Source organism: Rana temporaria, chromosome 11 (assembly GCF_905171775.1).
Source record: "Rana temporaria chromosome 11, aRanTem1.1, whole genome shotgun sequence".
In the NCBI taxonomy this organism is placed as follows: domain Eukaryota; kingdom Metazoa; phylum Chordata; class Amphibia; order Anura; family Ranidae; genus Rana; species Rana temporaria.
This window is the reverse complement of record NC_053499.1, coordinates 156,502,015-156,523,307: the sequence shown is the minus strand read 5'-3', so window position 1 is coordinate 156,523,307 and position 21,293 is coordinate 156,502,015. Positions and strand designations below refer to the sequence as shown.

The 21,293-nt window shown below is 46.2% G+C and overlaps 1 protein-coding gene across 1 annotated transcript in view; it reads left to right on the top strand.

The window, feature by feature from the left end:
• Positions 1 to 21,293, top strand: part of ITFG1 (integrin alpha FG-GAP repeat containing 1) — a 207,290-nt gene that overhangs the window by 145,620 nt on the left and 40,377 nt on the right. The window contains exon 14 of the mRNA XM_040329507.1: positions 7,062 to 7,140. Within this exon, the coding sequence (XP_040185441.1) occupies positions 7,062 to 7,140 (79 nt within the window). The remainder of the gene's footprint in view (positions 1 to 7,061; positions 7,141 to 21,293) is intronic.

The window sequence follows — 21,293 nt, the reverse complement described above, 5'->3', positions numbered from 1 at the left end:
CCCCTCCTATAGTTGTCTGCAGGCAGCCTGTAGAGGGTGGAGCCTGCTGAGCCCCTCCCACAGCTTTGCTCTCTCCTTGTGCAGGGTGACTGGTCTGGACTCCGCCCCCTCCTGTAGTTTTCTGCAGGCAGCCTGTAGAGGGTGGAGCCTGCTGAGCCCCTCCCACAGCTTTGCTCTCTCCTTGTGCAGGGTGACTGGTCTGGACTCCGCCCCCTCCTGTAGTTTTCTGCAGGCAGCCTGTAGAGGGTGGAGCCTGCTGAGCCCTTTCCACAGCTTTGCTCTCTCCTTGTGCAGGGTGAATGGTCTCGTCTCCGCCCCCTCCTGTAGTTTTCTGCAGGCAGCCTGTAGAGGGTGGAGCCTGCTGAGCCCTTTCCACAGCTTTGCTCTCTCCTTGTGCAGGGTGACTGGTCTTGTCTCCGCCCCCTCCTGTGTTTTTCTGAAGGCAGCCTGGGATGGGTGCTTACTGCACCAGATTGTGTTTATTCATAATTTTTAACACTTGCCTGGAGTCCCATTTTAAAAGTTTCATATTTAGAATTCATGTCGTATAATAATAATAGCCTGTTTTTTTTTTTTTTTTTTTACTTAACCATCCTCCGATCTGATTACACTCGTGGAATGAAGTTTTTGCTCTTTTATTGTGCGTTTGTTTTACAGCTCTGTGGGACGCAGCTCGCATCTTCTTTTTTTATTGTGTGTTGCCTTGTTAATATTTATATGGCGCTTATGCGGCCGCGTTCTCTCCATAAAGGTGGCGGAGCTTCTGTTTTTTCCAGCCAGAGACTGGCTGGAAAAAAATTCATGGCGGTCCGAATAGCACATTTGTTTTTTTCACAGCACAGCCCCCCTTTTCTTATATCACAATCACCTTCTTATGTCATTATCCTCTGCCCCCCTTCATGTCACCCCCCACAGTGGTGTCTTCTGCCCTCCTTTATAGCCGTTCTGTCCCTGCAACTCTGCCCGCCATTCACATTACCGCCCCCCATATTAACATTGAAGCCCCCACAGGTCTGTCCTCCAATTTACATTGCAGCCCCTGCATCACTGCCCCCCCCCCCCAATTAACATTACAGCGCTGTCGCCTACAGCCCCTGCATCCATAAGTGCAGTATAAGATTGCGATAATTTTCGGCGGCCATTTTTTTGCATCTTTTTTTCTATGGGCAAAACGCAGATGACCCTATTTTCGTCTGATAGTTTTCATGGGGTCACTAATATGCTCTGTTTATCGGTGCTGTATGAATACCTGAAATAAATAAATGGGCTTTGCAAAAATGTGGTCCTTCCATTTGCCATGAAAGGTCCACTTTACGGATAATAGAATCACTATTTTGGGTTCACCAGTCACAGTGAATTCTCTCCTCCCTTCTCTGGCATTGTATGTGTATAAAACCTCAGTGGACCCTTTTTTTTTTTTTTTTTTCCACATGGTGTCACTAAGGTCTACTTGCAAAGCCGGCGAATGATTGATTTTCCTGACAGCGTGGATCCCAAACCCCTCGCCGCACTCGACTCTCGGGCTGCGTCCTTTTGAAGTTTTCTCTCCATCTTAACTGCCGCCTGAAATGCCGGGGATTCTCCGTTCACAAATATATTCAGCTTGATAAATGGCTGTAAAGTGAATAGGAAGTCTGGCTTCATGACCTACATTTTGTGAACTGGGGCTTTCAAAAAATATAAAAAAAGATTTCTGCATTTAGTCACATTTCTAATAAATAGACAAAAAAGGAATTTGACTTTGAAAAAGGATGGTGAAACTAAATAACCATAGAATGGTGAAAGCATTGCTTGTATTCAAAATGCAGAAACTAGAATGTTTTTCCAGGGACTTTTGTTTTTAAATGTGACGTGCGGGACGTAGAGGTGTGACGTGCCGGGAAGTAGAGGTGTGACATTTCGGGAAGTAGAGGTGTGACGTGCCGGGAAGTAGAGGTGTGACGTGCGGGAACACAGAGGTGTGACATGCGGGGTCGTAGAGGTGTGCCGTGCGGGGACGTAGAGGTGTGCCGTGCGGGGACGTAGAGGTGTGCCGTGCGGGGACGTAGAGGTGTGCCGTGCGGGGACGTAGAGGTGTGCCGTGCGGGGACGTAGAGGTGTGCCGTGCGGGGACGTAGAGGTGTGCCGTGCGGGGACGTAGAGGTGTGCCGTGCGGGGACGTAGAGGTGTGCCGTGCGGGGACGTAGAGGTGTGCCGTGCAGAGACGTAGAGGTGTGACATGCAGGGACGTAGAGGTGTGACGTGCGGGGACGTAGAGGTGTGACGTGCGGGGACGTAGAGGTGTGACGTGCGGGGACGGAGAGGTGTGACGTGCCAAAACACAGAGGTGTGACGTGCCGAAACACAGAGGTGTGACGTGCCGAAACACAGAGGTGTGACGTGCCGAAACACAGAGGTGTGACGTGCCGAAACACAGAGGTGTGACGTGCCGAAACACAGAGGTGTGACGTGCCGAAACACAGAGGTGTGACGTGCCGAAACACAGAGGTGTGACGTGCCGAAACACAGAGGTGTGACGTGCGGGGACGTAGAGGTGTGACGTGCGGGGACGTAGAGGTGTGACGTGCGGGGACGTAGAGGTGTGACGTGCGGGGACGTAGAGGTGTGACGTGCGGGGACGTAGAGGTGTGACGTGCTGGGACGTAGGAGGTGTGACGTGCTGGGACGTAGGAGGTGCGACGTGCTGGGACGTAGGAGGTGCGACGTGCTGGGACGTAGGAGGTGCGACGTGCTGGGACGTAGGAGGTGCGACGCGCGGTGACGTAGAGGGTGCGACGCGCGGTGACGTAGAGGGTGCGACGCGCGGTGACGTAGAGGGTGCGACGCGCGGTGACGTAGAGGGTGCGACGCGCGGTGACGTAGAGGGTGCGACGCGCGGTGACGTAGAGGGTGCGACGCGCGGTGACGTAGAGGGTGCGACGCGCGGTGACGTAGAGGGTGCGACGCGCGGTGACGTAGAGGGTGCGACGCGCGGTGACGTAGAGGGTGCGACGCGCGGGGACGTAGAGGTAAAAGCCAATATAAAGGAATACTGTGGATGCAATTACCTTTTTTTTCTTTTTTTGGTTAATTCTCCTTTATACCTGAAATAAATAAATGGGCTTTGCAAAAATGTGGTCCTTCCATTTGCCATGAAAGGTCCACTTTACGGATAATAGAAACACTTTTTTGGGTTCACCAGTCACAGTGAAGGGGTGTGGCAGCGGGCGTGGTGTCCCTCATTCCTATCTCAAAATTTTGGGAGGTATTCCAAACTGAGCATGTGCAGAGTGCCCTCAAGGCTCTGTTCTATCAGGAGATGGATTGGGGACAGTGAAAAAAGTGGAGGATCAGAGAAGACAGGTTCAAACAACAGAGAATGAACCCCTTAGGTTCCACAGTGTGTATAACAAGTATGCTTTACTGCATATACAGACTGATTTTACGGTTGTGGGGTTTAGTAACACTTTAGGGCAGCCCCCTTATAAATTGGCACAGTGCACCACAACATATGAAAAAGCATGCATGACCCTTTTTTAAGAATGAAGAGCACCACAATTTATGAAATGCATGCATGGCTCTCTTTTTAGGAATGAAGAGCACCACAATTTATGAAATGCATGCATGGCTCTCTTTTTAGGAATGAAGAGCACCACAATTTATGAAATGCATGCATGACTCTCTTTTTAAGAATGAGGAGCACCACAACGAATATAGTGTCAGCATATGTGTTGTGGTGCACTGCCTTGGCACAATGCATTGGGGTGCCATTGACATTACAGATAGCCCTGTACACAGGGCAGGTGTATTGCCACGTGTTGTGGCGTCCCCGAGTTCTTATCATGTACTGTACATCTCACTCCACTTCATAGTATAAAAGCTCTTGTTGGCATACAGCTCATAGTAGTTAAAAGGTTTGTATTAGTCAGTCAGGCCTGTTTTCATCCATCCGATCCCCTATTAGCTCTCCAGCCTTCCAGGAATGAATGTCTCGCTCCCTCGTCGTCGGCTGAAAAGATCAGCAAGATGGTGTCCTTCAAGCCACGAAAAGGTCAAGTTGTTTTCTTCCCCGCTCCCATTAATGATAAATATCTGGCTGTACAGAGTATTAGGCTGCCAAAACAGAAGATGTTATTAACATGAACTAGCTGCCTCTACGCAAAGAGATGAACGGCGGGCTCCATCGAGTCGTCTCCGCCCGCCGCGTGTGTGCGCACGTCCATCAAATCCCGCACTCCTCCATCATCTCTCCCATTATTTGCATTGCTGGATGTTTGAAAGGCTTATTTTCTGCACCATTGAAAGATGAATCATCCCGATTCTACTCCCCTCCTCTGTATTCTGACCTCGGCTGTCCGTCCGCCTCTCACAAAGATACTTTCACCGGCTTGGTTCACTGAGCTTCACCGGATTTATAAAGAGGAGCGCACAGCGTTGTATCGTGCGGTTTGGCGGTGGGGTTCTATAAATATAAGAGGGGGATACTTTTGGGCACCCCTGAATGTAAGATGTGGATTCTGTTGGGCACCCCTAAATGTAAGACGTTGATTCCATTGGGCGCTCTTGAATGTAAGACGGGGATTCTGTTGGGCACTCCTGAATGTAAGACGGGGATTCTGTTGGGCACTCCTGAATGTAAGACGGGGATTCTGTTGGGCACTCCTGAATATAAGACGGGGATTTTGTTGGGCACCCCCTAAATGTAGGATGGGGATTCTGTTGGGCACCCCTGAATGTAAGATGGGGATTCTGTTGGGCGCTCCTGAATGTAAGAGGGGTATTCTGTTGGGCACTCCTGAATGTAAGACGAGGATTCTGTTGGGCACCCCCTGAATGTAAGATGGGGATTCTGTTGGGCGCTCCTGAATGTAAAAGGGGGATTCTGTTGGGCACTCCTGAATGTAAAAGGGGGATTCTGTTGGGCGCTCCTGAATGTAAAAGGGGGATTCTGTTTTGCGCTCCTGAATGTAAGACGGGGATTCTGTTGGGAGCTCCTGAATGTAAGACAGGGATTCTGTTGGGCACTCCTGAATGTAAGACAGGGATTCTGTTGGGCGCTTCTGAATGTAAGACGGGGATTCTGTTGGGCACTCCTGAATATAAGACGGGGATTCTGTTGGGCACTCCTGAATGTAAGACAGGGATTCTGTTGGGCGCTCCTGAATGTAAGAGGGGGATTCTGTTGGGCGCTCCTGAATGTAAAAGGGGGATTCTGTTGGGCGCTCCTGAATGTAAAAGGGGGATTCTGTTGGGCACTCCTGAATATAAGACAGGGATTCTGTTGGGCACCCCCTGAATGTAGGATGGGGATTCTGTTGGGCACCCCTGAATGTAAAATGGTTATTCTGTTGGGCACTCCTGAATGTAAGAGGGGGATTCTGTTGGGCACTCCTGAATGTAAGACGGGGATTCTGTTGGGCGCTTCTGAATGTAAGACAGGGATTCTGTTGGGCGCTTCTGAATGTAAGTCAGGGATTCTGTTGGGCACTCCTGAATGTAAGACGGGGATTCTGTTGGGCACTCCTGAATGTAAGACTGGGATTCTGTTGGGCGCTTCTGAATGTAAGATCGGGATCCTGTTGGGCACTCCTGAATATAAGACAGGGATTCTGTTGGGAACCCCTGAATGTAAGAGGGGGATTCTGTTGGGCGCTCCTGAATATAAGAGGGGGATTCTGTTGGGCACTCCTGAATGTAAGAGGGGGATTCTGTTGGGCGCTCCTGAATGTAAGAGGGGGATTCTGTTGGGCACTCCTGAATGTAAGACTGGGATTCTGTTGGGCACTCCTGAATGTAAGAGGGGGATCCTGTTGGGCACTCCTGAATGTAAGAGGGGGATCCTGTTGGGCACTCCTGAATATAAGACGGGGATTCTGTTGGGCACTCCTGAATATAAGACAGGGATTCTGTTGGGCACTCCTGAATGTAAGACTGGGATTCTGTTGGGCACTCCCGGACATAACGGGGAACTTATTATTTAATTTGAATCTTTTTCCTTCATTTATAAAACGGATTTGCCTCAGGCTGTGACTATTTGTAGAATAATAGAATAAAGCGGATGGTGCCAGCAGTGATAATTATTAGATCCGATTTCAGATGATTGCAGTGTTGGTGCCACAAACACGACCCCCCTGTGACTGGAAGAGCCGGGACCGGCCTCACTCCTAGTCCTGATTTACTATAGATATCTATCAAGTTCCTTTTAATAGAACCCCAGCTGGGATTTCGGTTTAAAGGCCCTTTAATAAACCCCCCCCCCCCCCACAATGATGAATTTTGAACTTCCTGTCACTTGAAGCCCGCTATCGCCCGCACCGCGTGTTTGTTTTGCGGCTCCCAAACTCGCCCTATTTCCGTGCCGCATTCCCTCGCTTTCTCCTGAATTCCTCCGTCCCTCTTCACATCGTCTCTTCATACAGATCTATGCAATTATTCTTCATGTCTGATTTGTATTCCAGTGGTGCTGTCTTCTTCTTCTTCTTCTTCTTCTTCTTTGTATTTTATTTATTGCAGGTATATAATATAGCACTGACAGTTTACTTAGTATTTTACTTACTGTACATTATCATCAGTCCTTGCCTTTGGAGCTTACGATCTACGGTCCCTATCTCACATCACATACAAAAGATTTGGAAATGAATACAGAACATCATCCCCATAGGGAACATTGTGATAACCAGTCATGCTTAATCCACATAAAAGGCTATTCATATTTCAACCACATAGAATGTTGATGAATGATCCACAGAGCAGAACTCCCCAACGAGTTTCGCCCAAAAAGGGCTTCTTCAGGGAGATAATGGGGTTTATGTTCTGTTACTTCCAGTGCTATCCAAAAATATGCCCACCCGTGTGCACGTTGTGGCGTAGGTTCATTTAAACATTCATGGCACAGCATAAGGCACCGCGGTACAAGACTTTCTTCAGTACCTAAACCCATGTTTTACCCTGCCCTACCATACTGCACCAATGGGGGTTGGGCTTTTCAGCATATCGTCGCCACATTACATGGTGGTGCCCTTTCATTTATTTTAATATATTTCTTGTATGTATATTTCAGTAACAACTGTCTCTTATTTCAGCCTTTCGGTGTTAACCAGCCCGGCCCCTACATTATGTACATGACGGTGGACGCCAACGGGTATCTGAAAAATGCATCTGGTAAGAAGACGTGTTTTCTTGTTTCATTGGCTGGAAATCATTTCCTTAGTACTGCAGTATAAAGGTCAAAGGTGTAAAAATCACCAATGGCCAATCAGGTACAGGCTTTCATGCTTAGTCCCAGTCACTATAAATATATATATATATATATATATATATATATATATATATACTCACACACACTGTGCGTGTGTATATACAATATATATATATATATATATATATATATATATATATATATATATATATATGTGAAGGCTGGCCGCAGGCAAGCCTGTATTTGTAGGAGGAGTCTGAGGGCTATTTATCCCTCCTCCTCTCTCATCTCCGGCGTCGGGTTCCCCTTTTTTCCATATAATTTTTCATCATTCATTTCTTCACTATCACTTTCAGGGTATGCCCACTTATAGGCATACTGACCAGCTAGGGCCTTTGTAATTAGGGCATCGCATTCCTAAGTGAAGACTCTGACTACAAATATATTTATAGTGACTGGGACTAAGCATGAAAGCCTGCACCTGATTGGCCATTGGTGATTTCTATCAGGTACAGGCTTTCATGCTTAGTCCCAGTCACTATATATATATATATATATATATATATATACACACTGTATATTTATATATTGTATATACACACGCACAGTGTGTGTGTGTGAGTATATGTGTGTGTATGTGTATGTATGTATGTGTGTGTGTGTGTATATATATATGTATATATTGTGACTGGGACTAAGCATGAAAGCCTGTACCCGATTGGCCATTGGTGATTTCTGCACATTGCATGACATTACTAAAGCAAACTATTTAATAAGAAAGAAAAAAAAGACTGTGTGTGTGTATATACATACACACACAGTGGAACCTTGGATTACGAGAATAATCCATTCCAGGAGAATGCTTGTAATCCAAAGCACTCGCATATCAAAGCGAGTTTCCCCATAGAAGTCAATGGAAACTAAAATAATTTGTTCCGCATTCATTTCTTAAGCATGCAATATCGCGTGTGGCCAGAGGTGGGGGGCGCCAGAGAGCCTCGCAAATACCCGGGGACAGCTCGGCTGAACTCGAAAAGGCTCGGGAACTGAGTTGTTCCGCTCGACTACTTATAGATTTTTTAAAGAACATTATTTATATGTATATATATATATATATATATATATATATATATATATATATATATATATAATAATATTATTATTATTATAACATATTTTATTTTTTGTTTTCATATTTTTTTGTTCTTATAAAGAACATTTTATATATATATATATATATATATATATATATATATATATATATATATATATATATATATATATATATATATATATATATATATATATATATATATAGTGAAAGCTTATACCTGATTGGTGATTTCCATATATTGTATGACATTACAAAAGCAAACTATTTAATAAAAAAAAAAAAATATATATATATATATATATATATATATATATATATATATATATATACACACACAAACACACTGTATATATTATACATGGCTCTCTCTCTCTCTCTCTCTCTCTCTCGCTATATATGAGTGTGTGTGTATATATATATATAAATACCATGGGACGGATTCGCGTAGCTCGGCGCATCTTTGTGCCAGCGTAAATCAATGGAAGCGCCCCTTGCGGCCAGCGTAAATATGCGCCCAAGATACGACGGCGTAGGAGACTTGCGTCGGTCGGATGGAGCCGAAATTCAGGCTTATCTTATTTTAAGCATCAGGCGCATAGATACGACGGCGCATCAGTGCACTTACGCGGCGTATCGGAAGATGCGTCGGCGTAAGTGCTTTCTGAATCCGGCCCTTTGTGTGCTGTATATGTTTTATGTATAGAGAGAGTAATATATGTATATAGAGGGAGAGTATTTTTTTTCTTATTTTTGCTTTAGTAATGCTATGCAAAGTGTGTGTGTGTGTGTGTGTGTATATATATATATACTGTGTGAGTGTATATACAATATATAAATATATGTTATCTTTTTTATTATGAAAGCATTTCCTGTAGTAATGTTGTGCGAAGGTGCAGAAATCACCAATATACAATCACATACAAGCCTCTTCTCCTACTTAAAAATAAAAAAAAAATTTAAAACAAAAAAAACGATGTATTCCCTTTTCCATTGCGCTCCCCGGAGCTTTGATTTCACAAGTACAATAAGCGGTGCAGAAATTGTGACTGTGGTATCTGAAGGCCAAAGTAGAAGAAAATAGGATTACGGGAAGAAAAAGAAAAAAAAGAGCCTTTCTTGAGCTCCTCCACTTCGCCGATTGTAAAGCGTAAAACCATAACTTCCATTCCCGGCGCGCCGCCTTTATCTTCGCTCTCACACCGCGCCGCCAGAAGAAGATTGTATTTTAGATTGGAGGAGAGCGGACAGGGACGTCGGGAATCAAGATTTAACCTTTCGGGCCTCCTCCGGCGCGGCTCTCCTCAGAACCTCGGGAGTCTGAAGGGGTTAAAGGTGACAAGTGCTGTATAATTTCACTTAATCCCTTCGCACACGCCTTAATCCTCCCGGACTCTCCAAGACGATCTGTAAAGGGATGAAGAGAGACACAGATTGGCAGGTCCTGCCCGCAGCGGCTTGCCAGGGTCCCCCATCGCTTCCCGATAAGATGAACACAATGTGCGCTTAAAGGGAACGCCCATCTTTTTATTTATTATTACCAGGGCTTTTTTTCAGGGGGAACTCGGTTCCACCACCTCTGGCTCAGACCCTTTGGTGCCTGCTCACCACAATCACTTGTAAACACAGAAGTCTGGTTTCTGTGTTTACAAGTGACAGCTTTGTAACCCCCTGAACTCTGCACTCTGTATGTGATGCAATCCTGGTATTTAATGCCCCTTTAAGACCCTTCTACTGTTTGTGAAATCTGAATGGGCCGTGGTTGAGTTCCTGCACCTATTTTCTGAGAAAAAAAGCTCTGGTTATTACACATGAATTTTACCCACTGAGGCTCGATTCACACCATACAGGGGCAACCAGGCCAGGTGTTGCATAGAAGACAGAGAGGGGGTCAGAGGAATTTGTAGTTTTCAAAAAATAACTCAGAAAAAAGATAAACTTATTTTAGCTCACTGGCAGTATCAACAGGTATTTTCTGTACTTGCTTAAACTGTTTTCAGTCTGAAAAAGAAAACAAATGCAGCCACCACATCAATGGTAAGCTGCAGTATTTTAAAGGGATTGTAAACCTACGTGTTTTTTCACCTTAATGCATCCTATGCAGGTATCTGCACCCCCCCTCCCCCCTGAAAGGTGCAAATTGTGGCACCGGAGGGGGGGAGGAATCCGATGAGTGGAAGTTCCACTTTAGGGCGGAGCTCCGCTTTAAAGAGGAAGTAAACCCTGATTGGTTTTACTTCCTCTTTGTTTCACTGCAAAGGTAAAGCATAATGGGCTACTGTGCATCACATAGTAGCCCATTACGTGTCACTTACCTGCAGGAGAAGCCCGCGATGTCCCCGTCTTCCGCGCTAGTAGCGAGCGGCTATTCTTCACCCCTCTTCCTTCTGGGGCCGCAAACTCCGGCTCTGTGATAGCTAGATTCAAGTAGGGTTACGCCGGCGTATCAGTCGATACGCCGTCGTAACTCTGAATCTACGCCGTCGTAAATTTAAGCGTATTCTGGAAACCAGATACGCTTAAATTAGGCTAAGATACGAGCGGCGTAAGTCTCCTACGCCGCCGTATCTTCGGGTACATATTTACGCTGGCCGATAGGTGGCGCTTCCGTGGAGTTCGGCGTAGAATATGCAAATAACTAGATACGCCGTCGCAGTAAAGATACGCCGTTTCCGTAAGAGGTACACCGGCGTAAAGATAAAGCTGCACCCTAGGAGGCGTAGTCAATGTTGAGTATGGCCGTCGTTCCTGCGTCGAAATTTTAAAAAAAAATTACGTTGTTTGCGTAAGTCCGTGAATGAAGGAGGGGGGGAGTTTGGGACTTTAAATGAGGCACATATGCAGTGCACCTCCATTCCTGGTTCAGTATTTGAAAAAAGGAAAATTTTGGGACTTTAAATGAGGCTGCAGACATTGTGTGGGTGATAGGGGAGATACATAATTTATTAAACATAAAAATTGCATAGCATGTCTCAAAATACAGAAACCACATGGAGGAAACAATCATTTTGTATAAAAGTCATTTCATAATGCAAGTGCAAAGGTAAGCAGAAAGGATACAACAGTGCATAACCTAGCGCCAACCAGTGGTCTGAATTGATCGATGAGTACAATATATACATTAACATATGTACAGTTGTTACATTGGACAGCATAAGCGGGATTTGAAAGAGTAATTAAAACAAGTAACACCATCAAAAAATTGTTGTATTATAACGTTCATCGATATCGCTGATATGAAAGGGACATATATCCGCATCTCTCGTGCCCGACGCGTTTCATGTCCGTGACACTCATCAGGGGCTGATGCAAAGGATATCTATAGGATAATAGTATAGAGTATAATTAGGTCTAATGGTGATCAAAAATTAGTAACAAAATTATAGTAAAAGATGGAACAAGGAGGTCCATCTTAAGTACTTACATGGAGACTGGGAGATAAATGTGGTAAGTGTGTAGTAGAGGCCACAAAATGGTCCGCCACGGGAGCTGAGGTGATGTCAGGCCGCACACCGGCAGGGCGCAAAGAGCAAAGCCTCCCCCACAGAGTAAAAGGATAATATGCTGGCATGTAAGAGTAAAAATTGCATAGCATGTCTCAAAATACAGAAACCACATGGAGGAAACAATCATTTTGTATAAAAGTCATTTCATAATGCAAGTGCAAAGATAAGCAGAAAGGATACAACAGTGCATAACCTAGCGCCAACCAGTAAAAGTCCGTGAATGGGGCTGGACGCAATTTACGTTCACGTCGAAACCAATACGTCCTTGCGGCGTACTTTGGAGCAATGCACACTGGGATATGTACACAGACGGCGGGTCACCAATCATTTACATAAAACACGCCCCCCTCATCCTCATTTGAATTAGGCGCGCTTACGCCGGCCCCATTTACGCTACGCCGCCATAACTTAGGAGGCAAGTGCTTTGTGAATACAGCACTTGCCTCTCTGACTTACGGCGGCGTAGTGTATATGCGATGCGCTACGCCGCCTCAAAGTTATGCCAGTCTTGCTGAATCTGGCTATGAGTGTCCGGAGTCGCGTGACATCACTGCGCATGCGCCTCCACTCACGGCAGGACCCGAGTTAGAAATGGCACAGCGTGCCCTTTTCTAAGTCTGGCGCATGTGCAGAACAAATCGCTGTATGCATTATGTGACATTTGCATGCAGGAGAAGCCCGCCATGTACCAGTCTTCCTCGCTAGTAGCGAGCGCCCATTCTTCACCCCTCTTCCTTCTGGAGTGTCCGGAGTCGCGTGACGTTACTGTGCATGTGCATGCGCCTCCACTCACGGCATGACCTAAGTTAGAAACGGCACAGCGTGCCCTTTCTAACTCTGGCGCATAAGCAGAATAAATCGGCGTACGGCCTGGGAGATATTTCTTGCACCTTAATCTAGGCGTACCTGTAGGTTAAAGTGATTGTAAAGGGTGGTAAGTGGTTAAGAATTGGTGTTTCCAGTGGAGTGGACATCAGATAGTTGGAGCATTGGGATTGAGATGACTACACTTTGGCGCATTGCAGTCATGTCATCCTACGGAAGAAAACCGAAGCCCAGCACCCAGAAGACGCCGGTGAGGGATCTCGCGGGTTTTGGACCATTGGGGGGCATAGATGAGTATTCTCGCCTTTAGTGCCACTTTCAAAATATAGAAACGACATTCACTTTTCCTCCAATGTTTCTGTTCCCATTAAATAGATGATTTCGTGATCCGTCGTCTTTTTCCGCGGGCGGGAAATTGTAGAATTATTATTAATCTGTAAAGAGCTTTTTGTTCGATGTGAATCCTTCGGTTTGGAAGGCGCAGACACAATATCCTCTGCCTTCAAAGCCGCACGTTTTTTTGGCCGCTTCCCAAGATCGGCGCTGGTAACAAGGCAATTATAGGACAGCCAATGAAATTGTCCAGGCGGGTGTCCTAACCCCGTGTACATGTAGCCAGGAGAGTCGTGCCGTGCGGTGCGGGGCCGCGTCGGCCATCTGCTGCAAATAATAATTTGTCAGACTGTAGCGGCTCCGCCAGGCTTGCTGTATTCTGCCTGTTGTAGGTGGACGCCGGTCAGCCGGGCCGCGGAGATACATGCAGAGGACAAGGCCTGATTTAATAAAGCTTATGGCTAATGTCATTGCCGGATCCTACAAGGGAGCGTGTGCTTGTGATAGGATAGCCAGGGCTACTTACCCTGTGCTTGTGATAGGATAGCCAGCCGGGGCTACTTACCCAGTGCTTGTGATAGAATAGCCAGCCAGGGCTACTTACCCAGTGCTTGTGATAGGGAAGCCAGCCAGGGCTACTTACCCAGTGCTTGTGATAGGATAGCCAGCCAGGGCTACTTACCCAGTGCTTGTGATAGGATAGCCAGCCAGGGCTACTTACCCAGTGCTTGTGATAGGATAGCCAGCCTGGGCTACTTACCCAGTGCTTGTGATAGGATAGCCAGCCAGGGCTACTTACCCAGTGCTTGTGATAGGATAGCCAGCCAGGGCTACTTACCCAGTGCTTGTGATAGGATAGCCAGCCAGGGCTACTTACCCAGTGCTTGTGATAGGATAGTCAGCCAGGGCTACTTACCCAGTGCTTGTGATAGGATAGCCAGCCAGGGCTACTTACCCAGTGCTTGTGATAGGATAGCCAGCCGGGGCTACTTACCCAGGGCTTGTGATAGGATAGCCAGCCAGGGCTACTTACCCAGGGCTTGTGATAGGATAGCCAGCCAGGGCTACTTACCCAGTGCTTGTGATAGGATAGCCAGCCAGGGCTACTTACCCAGTGCTTGTGATAGGATAGCCAGCCAGGGCTACTTACCCAGTGCTTGTGATAGGATAGCCAGCCAGGGCTACTTACCCAGTGCTTGTGATAGGATAGCCAGCCAGGGCTACTTACCCAGTGCTTGTGATAGGATAGCCAGCCTGGGCTACTTACCTTGTGATAGGATAGCCAGCCAGGGCTACTTACCCAGTGCTTGTGATAGGATAGCCAGCCTGGGCTACTTACCTTGTGATAGGATAGCCAGCCAGGGCTACTTACCCAGTGCTTGTGATAGGATAGCCAGCCTGGGCTACTTACCCAGTGCTTGTGATAGGATAGCCAGCCTGGGCTACTTACCCAGTGCTTGTGATAGGATAGCCAGCCTGGGCTACTTACCCAGTGCTTGTGATAGGATAGCCAGCCTGGGCTACTTACCCAGTGCTTGTGATAGGATAGCCAGCCAGGGCTACTTACCCAGTGCTTGTGATAGGATAGCCAGCCAGGGCTACTTACCCAGTGCTTGTGATAGAATAGCCAGCCAGGGCTACTTACCCATTGCTTGTGATAGGATAGCCAGTCAGGGCTACTTACCCAGTGCTTGTGATAGGATAGCCAGCCTGGGCTACTTACCCAGTGCCTGTGATAGGATAGCCAGCCAGGGCTACTTACCTTCCACAGGGGACAAAAAAGTCCCCCTATGTGATGATTTTCTTTGTGACAGGTTCTCTTTACTGAGACATTCCTGATCTAAAGAACCCTGGATGTCTCCCCTGCGCTCCACTGCAGATCGCATTGCACTACATTCTTTCCTGGCCACTGAGAGGCGGACCCCAAAGTGGCATCAAACACGTCTCTTTCTGGGTCAGCAGCAAGGAGGGGAGGAGAACTGACATGTGTCTGCTCTTCTCTATCCCCCCTACCCAGTGGCAACCGCTATGCTGGTCCCGGGCCCACAGATGGGCAAGCAGAGCCCAAGATACATGGCGTAGGGCACGTACCAGGCGTGTGTGCAAGCAATCAGGCGGCAGTGATATGAAATGCGTCACTTTCTAGGTCAGAAACAACGAGGGGAAGAGAGCGGACTTGTGTCTGCTCTTCTCCCTACCCGGTGGCAACCGCTATTCCGGTCCCGCAGATGGGCAAGCAGAGCCCAGGATACATGGCGGAGGGCACAATCCAGAGGTGTGTGCAAGCAATCAGGCGGCAGTGATATGAAACGCGTCACTTTTAGGTCAGAAACAAGGAGGGGAAGAGAACGGATGTTTGTCTGCTCTTCTACCTCCCCTCTACCCGGTGGCAACCGCTATGCTGGTCCTGGGCCCGCAGATGGGCATGCGGAGCCAAGATACATGACGGAGGGCACGTACCAGGGGTGTGTGCAAGCAATCAGGCGGCAGTGACATCAAACGCGCCACTTTCTGGGTCAGCAACAAGGAGGGGAAGAGAGCGGAGGTGCGTCAGCTCTTAGAAATGGTAATATATCCGCGCTTAGGTAATGGCCAAATGGAGGTTGCAGCCCTCCTGAAAACTCCCTAGGGAGAAAAAAGTATGATATGAGGGGTAGTGATGCTACCTCCCACTATGAAGACCACCAGGGCTAAGTGACAACAGGCTGTATCTGTAAACCAGTGGGCACTGCTATAGGGATTAAAGGGGTTGTAAAGGTACAATTTATTTTCCTAAATATCTTCCTTTCCCTTAGTGCAGTCCTCCTTCACTTACCTCATCCTTCCATTTTGCTTTTAAATGTCCTTATTTCTTCTGAGAAATCCTCACTTCCTGTTCTTCTGTCTGTAACTCCACACAGTAATGCAAGGTTTTCTCCCTGGTGTGGAGTGTCGTGCTCGCCCCCCCTCCCTTGGACTACAGGAAAGTCAGGGCGCTCTCTACGTTGCAGGTAGAGAAAGGAGCTGTGTGTTAGTGGGCATCCTGACTCTCCTGTAGTCCAAGGGAGGGGGCGAGCACGACACTCCACACCAGGGAGAAAGCCTCGCATTACTGTGTGGAGTTACAGACAGAAGAACAGGAAGTGAGGATTTCTCAGAAGAAATAAGGAAATTTAAAAGCAAAATGGAAGGATGAGGTAAGTGAAGGAGGACTGCACTAAGGGAAAGGAAGATATTTAAGAAAAAAAATTATTTCCTTTAACTCCCCTATAATAAAAAATATTATTTTTGGATGAGCGGACCCTTTAAAAAATATAAATTGGTCAAATACTGTATTCCTATTTTTATGTGAACCTTTATGATTATAATAGATTTTTATTGTCCTTTGAGGAATTGTCGCGCAGAAAGGAGAGAAGACAAACCGTTGTCACGCCGTCGCCGTTTATCTTGCTTTTAAGAGCTGCGGCTGACCATAAAATGTGAGTTATTGGCAATTAAATTTGGCGCCGATTAAAATACGGCCATTATTTGATAGCCTTTAGTTGCGCCATCTGTAAATCTTTTATTGGCGATCCGAAGTCCTATCAACAAGTCCTTTGTTCTCCACGCTGTGCAGAATGAGATCCGTGGAGGAGTGCGGGGACACCATGGTCGGCAATAATGCCATGCGAGGCCGGGGACTCGGGCTGCATTCCCACCTGAGCTTCTTTGAGTGCTTTTCTGTGTTGTAGAGCTGCACGATTCTGGCCAAAATGAGAATCACACATTTTTTGCTTAGAATAAAGATCACCATTCTCGTGGCGTAAAATCTTTCACATTATCTCCAAAAAAACTGGGCTTACTTTACTGGTTACGGTAGTTGTTTTTTTTTTTTTTTTTTTATTCATTAAAGTAATTTTTTCCCCCAAAAAAATAGCATTTGAAAGACCATTGCGCAAATACAGTGTGACATAAAATATTGCAACAACCACCATTTTATTCCCTAGGGTCCTTACTAAAAAATATATATAATGTTTGGGGGGTTCTAAGTAATTTTCTAGCAAAAAAAAATAAATAAATATGATTTTAACTTGAAAACAACAAATGTCAAAAAAGGGTTTAGTGTTTAACTGCTTGCCGACCAGTTTTACGGCGGCAGGTCGGCTCTGCTGGGCGAGATCACGTAAATCTATGTCATCTCTCCCAGTAGCCAATAGGGGCGCGCGCGCGCCCCCCGCTCACTCCTGACTCCCGCATGCGCGCCCGGGCACCCGCGCTCGCTCGTTACAGAGCGAGAACCGGGAGCTGTAAACACACAGCTCTCGGTCCTGCCAGGGAGGGAAATGCTGATCTTCTGTTCATACAATGTATGAACAGCAATCAGTGATTTTCCCTAGTGAGGCCACCCCCCCTACAGTTAGAACACACCCAGGGAACATACTTAACCCCTTCCCCAACCCCTAGTGTTAACCCCTTCCCTGCCAGTGTCATTTTTATAGTAATCCAATGCATTTTTATAGCACTGATCGCTATAAAAATGCCAATGGTCCCAAAAATGTGTTAAAAGTGTCCGCCATAATGTCGCAGTGCCGAAAAGAAATCGCTGATCGCCGCCATTACTACTAAAAAAAAAATATTATTAAAAATGCCATAAAACTATCCCCTATTTTGTAAACGCTATAACTTTTGCGCAAACCAATCAATACGATTATTGCTTATTACGAGCTTATTACAATTTTTTTAATTTTTTTACGAAAAATATGTAGAAGAATACGTATCGGCCTAAACTGAGGGAAAAACATTTCTTTTTTATATATATATTTTTGGGGGATATTTATTATGGTAAATAGTAAAAAATATAAAAAAAAATCAAAATTTCGCACTATTTTTGTTTATAGCGCAAAAAATAAAAACCGTAGAGGCGATCAAATACCACCAAAAGAAAGCTCTATTTGTGGGGGAAAAAAGAACGCCAATTTTGTTTGGGAGCCACGTCGCACGATCGCGCAATTGTCAGTTAAAGCGACGCAGTGCCGAATCGCAAAAAGTAGCCTGGTCTTTGACCAGCATTATGGTCCGGGGCCTAAGTGGTTAAACTTTCCTAATTTACACACAGAAGTCTATTCCTTTGATGTAAAGGGCAAAATGTTACAATGTTTAGACTCAAATGTTCCACTGATAAAGAATGTTGTGATACTTGGCAGATTTTTTCTTCCTTTCTTTTGAAGGCTGAGAGCAGAGAATTCTCTGCATACAAAAGATCTGGGAATACTTTGTCAAGATCGGGGAAAAAATCGCGATAACGATTCTTGACGAAAAAAATTTGTGTTGCATCATTTGTTGCTAGGTGTTTCAGCTTTTTTAGCTTTTCCATTAGCTTTAATTTCTTCTTTTATTATTATTATTCATTTATTATAATGTTTTTTCGTTAGGGTAGTTCAGTTTAGGTTAGGGTTATTTTTTTATTATTTTATTTATTTATTTTTTGTTATTATTATTATATGAATAATAATAATAAATAAATAAAATGTAAAGATCCCAAGATGGACGTTGGGATGTCCAACTGCTGACGTCGACACGGAGCATCACTTCCGTTGTTTCCACCCACTGACTTCCTCGAGAGACGAGGCGGGGCTTACGGTCATGTGACGGGCGTGATTGGTTGTCACGGCGGTCACATGATCAGAAAGCTCCCTGGCTGTCGGTAACTGTGCTGGGCACCGCTCTGCTGGCGCTGTTGCACGCAAATATGCGGCTGCTTTGGCGCCAAGGGGATAACTCTAGAAGTAGAAGTCTAGGAAAAAATGTCAAGCAGATATTCAAGTTTACAACTATTGCACCTCACCCCCGGCTTACATCAGATGTCAAGAGCCCCCCCTCTACCACCACCACCATCAGAAGTCAAGAGTCCCCCACCCTCCTTTACATCACAATACACCCACTTACCTGTGCTGCTGCTGAGAAGAAGCTGGGGGCGGAGTTGGGGAGCAGAAAGTGCAGGGTCTGGAGGAGGACCAGAGGATGGCTGGAGTCTGCTGGCTGCTGAAACTAGGCGAGGCGGAGCTGCGGGGGGGGGGGGCTGCCTCTGCACAGAGAGGCACAGGATCTGTAGGAGGAGTTCTGTCCTCTCCACTGCCCACTGCTGAGACAAGGGGATAGACACAATCCTCTCAGCGGGCTGCATAAAGAAGCGCAGGATCAGAAGGAGGAACTCTCTGCCACTGACTGCTCAGACAAAGTGGGGGGGGCAAAGACAAGGAGGGGTGCCGCAGCTGCATATGAAATGGCCTGGTGGGCCGGATTCAGCCTATGATCTTGTGTTTGACACGTGGTACACAGAGCCACACAGAAACATGCTGCAATAAATACAAAATAGTATATTTTCTTACACTCCGTATAAAATATTGAATATCTTTTTTAGGCAAAAGCAGAAAATACACAAATAAATCCCCCACACTGCTTCGGGGGGAAGAAAGTCAAAACGTGGTTTCAGTGGGCCAACAGAAATGGTTCTCCTCTGCGACACTTTGATGAACAAGCCTTGTGGTCCTCGGATATCATTATCTCCGGCGCCGAGTATTAAGAGCCCGGCGTACTCGGCGTTCTTTAGAAATCTGTTCCCTCATACTATAAATTTGACAATCCGCGAAGAGATTCACCCTGTGACATTTCACACCACCGCCGGTCTAAAATGGAAACTGTCCACACCGTATAATTAGTGTTATACGCTTCCGGCGTCGCTGCAAAGTTCAAATGGTAATAGCAGCGCTGCCCGCCTGCAATGTGAAGATTCATGATTATCACCAGGCAAAGGTTGGCCGTGGTTAAAATGAAATATTAACAGCTCCCATCTATTCTGATCTCACAGGGGTGGGTGCAAAGGGGACCAGTCACGTCTGGGCCTGCGCAGGAATCCCAGTATTCGGCTTTAGATTGCTATAACTGTGAATGCTTCCGTAATAAAGGTGTCTACCCCTCCCCCTTATTTAGTTTAAAGCAGAACCTAAACCAAAGAGAACGAAACAAATTTGATTAGCCTATTAAAAATAAAATTAAAAAGGTGTTCTGTTCACTTTTTAATGCAGAATTCTGCAAATCTACAATGAGAAAACTAGGGGTGCTGCTCCCAGTTCCTATGTATCCAAGTCTGGTGACGCTGAGGGTGCAGGCTGGGGAAAGCCCATGCTGGCTCAATGCATATGGTGTGAAGAAAATTAACAACCCTGGGAGCTGCACACCATCAGAACCTAACAGTCTATTTGGTAAAAGCAGCTTCAGCCCGACTCCATCCAGGCCACGCCCTTCAACGCGTTTCACCCCACCCATAGAGCTGTTAGGGCTTGGCTTCTGCTTTTACTAGCAGGTCTCTTCTCAGTGCACAGGGGCTACTCAGCTGTCAGTTCATTACTAGCCACTCATTTAGGTAGATTCACACACATTGGCCTAACTTTAGGGCGGCCTAGCCTAGCCTTTTTAGGCTACACCGCCGTAAATTAGTTAGGCTAGTAGTGATTCACAATCTACTTACCTGCTAATCTATGGCGGCGTAGCCTAAAACGAGCAGGCGTAAGGGCGCCTAATTCAAATTGCTTGGAGGGGGGCGTGTTGTATGGAAATGAGGCTTGACCTCACGTTTTTTGACACTGCGCATGCGCCGGGCGACTACATTTCCCAGTGCGCATTGCGGATAAGTAGGCCGTACGGGCCTATTGATTTCGACGCGGACGTAAACGACGTAACTCCCGATTCGCTGACTACTTACGCAAACAACGTAAAAAATTCGAACCTCGCGGTGGGAACGGCGGCCATACTTTAACATTGTTATTCCACCTCATAGGTGGAATAACTTTAGGCCGCCTAAGGCCTTACGGAAACAACGTAATTCAATGGAATTCAATGGAAGCGCCATCTAGCGGCCAACAGAAACATTGCAAGCTAAGATGGAACTTAGCTTTGTTTACGTGTATCTCTGTTAGAGAATACACTTAAACAAACGCCGGCGTAGATTCAGAGTTAGGTCGGCTTATCTACTGATAAGCCGGCCTAACTCTTTGTGAATCTACCTAATTGTTTCTATAGTGACTCATCTGATTACCATTACCTGCTTACAGCCTACAGCCAGCCCCTTTTGCCCTGTTAAAACTGCCTTGATCATTCCCTCCGTGCCTTCACCTGGTCAACATATCCAGTGTGTCTCTGCTGTATTCTTGTTTATGACTTTTCCTGGCTGACATTTCTTCTGATTTCTGATCCTGATTCTGACAATGCTGACTTCTGGCTTCCTTAACCAGGCTCGTCTGATTACCCACTTTGGCTTCCAAACCCTGGCTTCTGTTTTTGACTTTATTTCTGATCTGTATTATTTTTACTATTACGTTAAAGG